Source organism: Enhydra lutris, unplaced genomic scaffold, assembly GCF_002288905.1.
Source record: "Enhydra lutris kenyoni isolate GAN:26980312 unplaced genomic scaffold, ASM228890v2 scaffoldscaffold53, whole genome shotgun sequence".
NCBI classification, from domain to species: domain Eukaryota; kingdom Metazoa; phylum Chordata; class Mammalia; order Carnivora; family Mustelidae; genus Enhydra; species Enhydra lutris.
Window position 1 is genome coordinate 5563017 of NW_019154137.1, and position 884 is coordinate 5563900.

The window sequence follows — 884 nt, forward strand, 5'->3', positions numbered from 1 at the left end:
CTGAGAGAGACTATTTATGATAATGCCACAGTTGGTAAACATTTTCTAAAAATATAAAAGTTAAGTGTTACAGATCTTTTAGAATTTGTCTAGCAGGTTTTCCGGTTTTCACCGGAAGACCCTCCCTGTACTGAGTTTATAACAATAGATTTTTTTTTTTTTTTTTTTTAGTTTTTTTGGCTTATGCTCGTTCTATCTTTTCGAATGTTCGGTGGTCTATATAAGCGGTGCTCTGTTTCCTAAAGCAGTTAGGCGTTTGTGGCGCGCTCCGCTACGCCCACAGGCTTCCTCGGCTTCCCGCTGCAGCTGATGCTGCTTCCCTTCCATCGGTTTTGGGAGCCACTCTGAGAGGCATCCCGTTTCTCCAGAGCATTTCGTTGGTTTCGCTGCACGTGCAGCTTTTGTTACCCTATGGCGTCCGCTTTGGCCCCACCCGCGGCCCTGAGCGCCGAGCAAGCCAAGGTGGTCCTGGCGGAGGTAATCCAGGCGTTCTCGGCCCCAGAGAACGCCGTGCGCATGGACGAGGCTCGGGACAACGCGTGCAACGACATGGGCAAAATGCTGCAATTCGTGCTGCCCGTGGCCACGCAGATTCAGCAGGAGGTTATCAAGGCTTATGGCTTCAGCTGCGACGGGGAAGGTGTCCTGAAGTTTGCCCGCTTGGTCAAGTCTTACGAAGCCCAGGATCCCGAGATTGCTAGCTTGTCCGGCAAGCTGAAGGCACTGTTCCTGCCCCCCATGACATTGCCTCCCCACGGGCCTGCTTCTGGCGGCAGTGTGGCTGCCTCCTGAGGGTCGGCCCTCCCGCGCAGGGAAGACCTTAATGTTCCAGAGGATAATAAACGTGCCTGTGACTTAAAAAAAAAAAAAAAAAAATATATATA

At 51.1% G+C, this 884-nt stretch overlaps 1 protein-coding gene across 2 annotated transcripts; it reads left to right on the plus strand.

Annotated features, from left to right (window-relative positions):
- The first annotated feature begins 312 nt into the window (after nt 1–312).
- Nucleotides 313–870, plus strand: LOC111157272 (protein C10-like). Of its 2 annotated transcripts, XM_022518562.1 has the most exons (2): nt 313–553; nt 641–858. In XM_022518562.1, exons 1-2 carry the CDS (start codon nt 412–414, stop codon nt 790–792), a joined length of 294 nt encoding a protein of 97 aa, XP_022374270.1. In that variant the 5' UTR covers nt 313–411; the 3' UTR covers nt 793–858. The 2 variants fall into 2 exon arrangements, with proteins under 2 accessions (XP_022374270.1, XP_022374269.1); XM_022518561.1 differs by having other exon boundaries at nt 313–870.
- Nucleotides 871–884: the final 14 nt, after the last annotated feature.

Coding starts and splice junctions, on each gene's coding strand:
- LOC111157272 (XM_022518561.1), top strand. CDS start 412: ATGGCGTCCGCTTTGGCCCCACCCGCGGCCCTGAGCGCCGAGCAAGCC.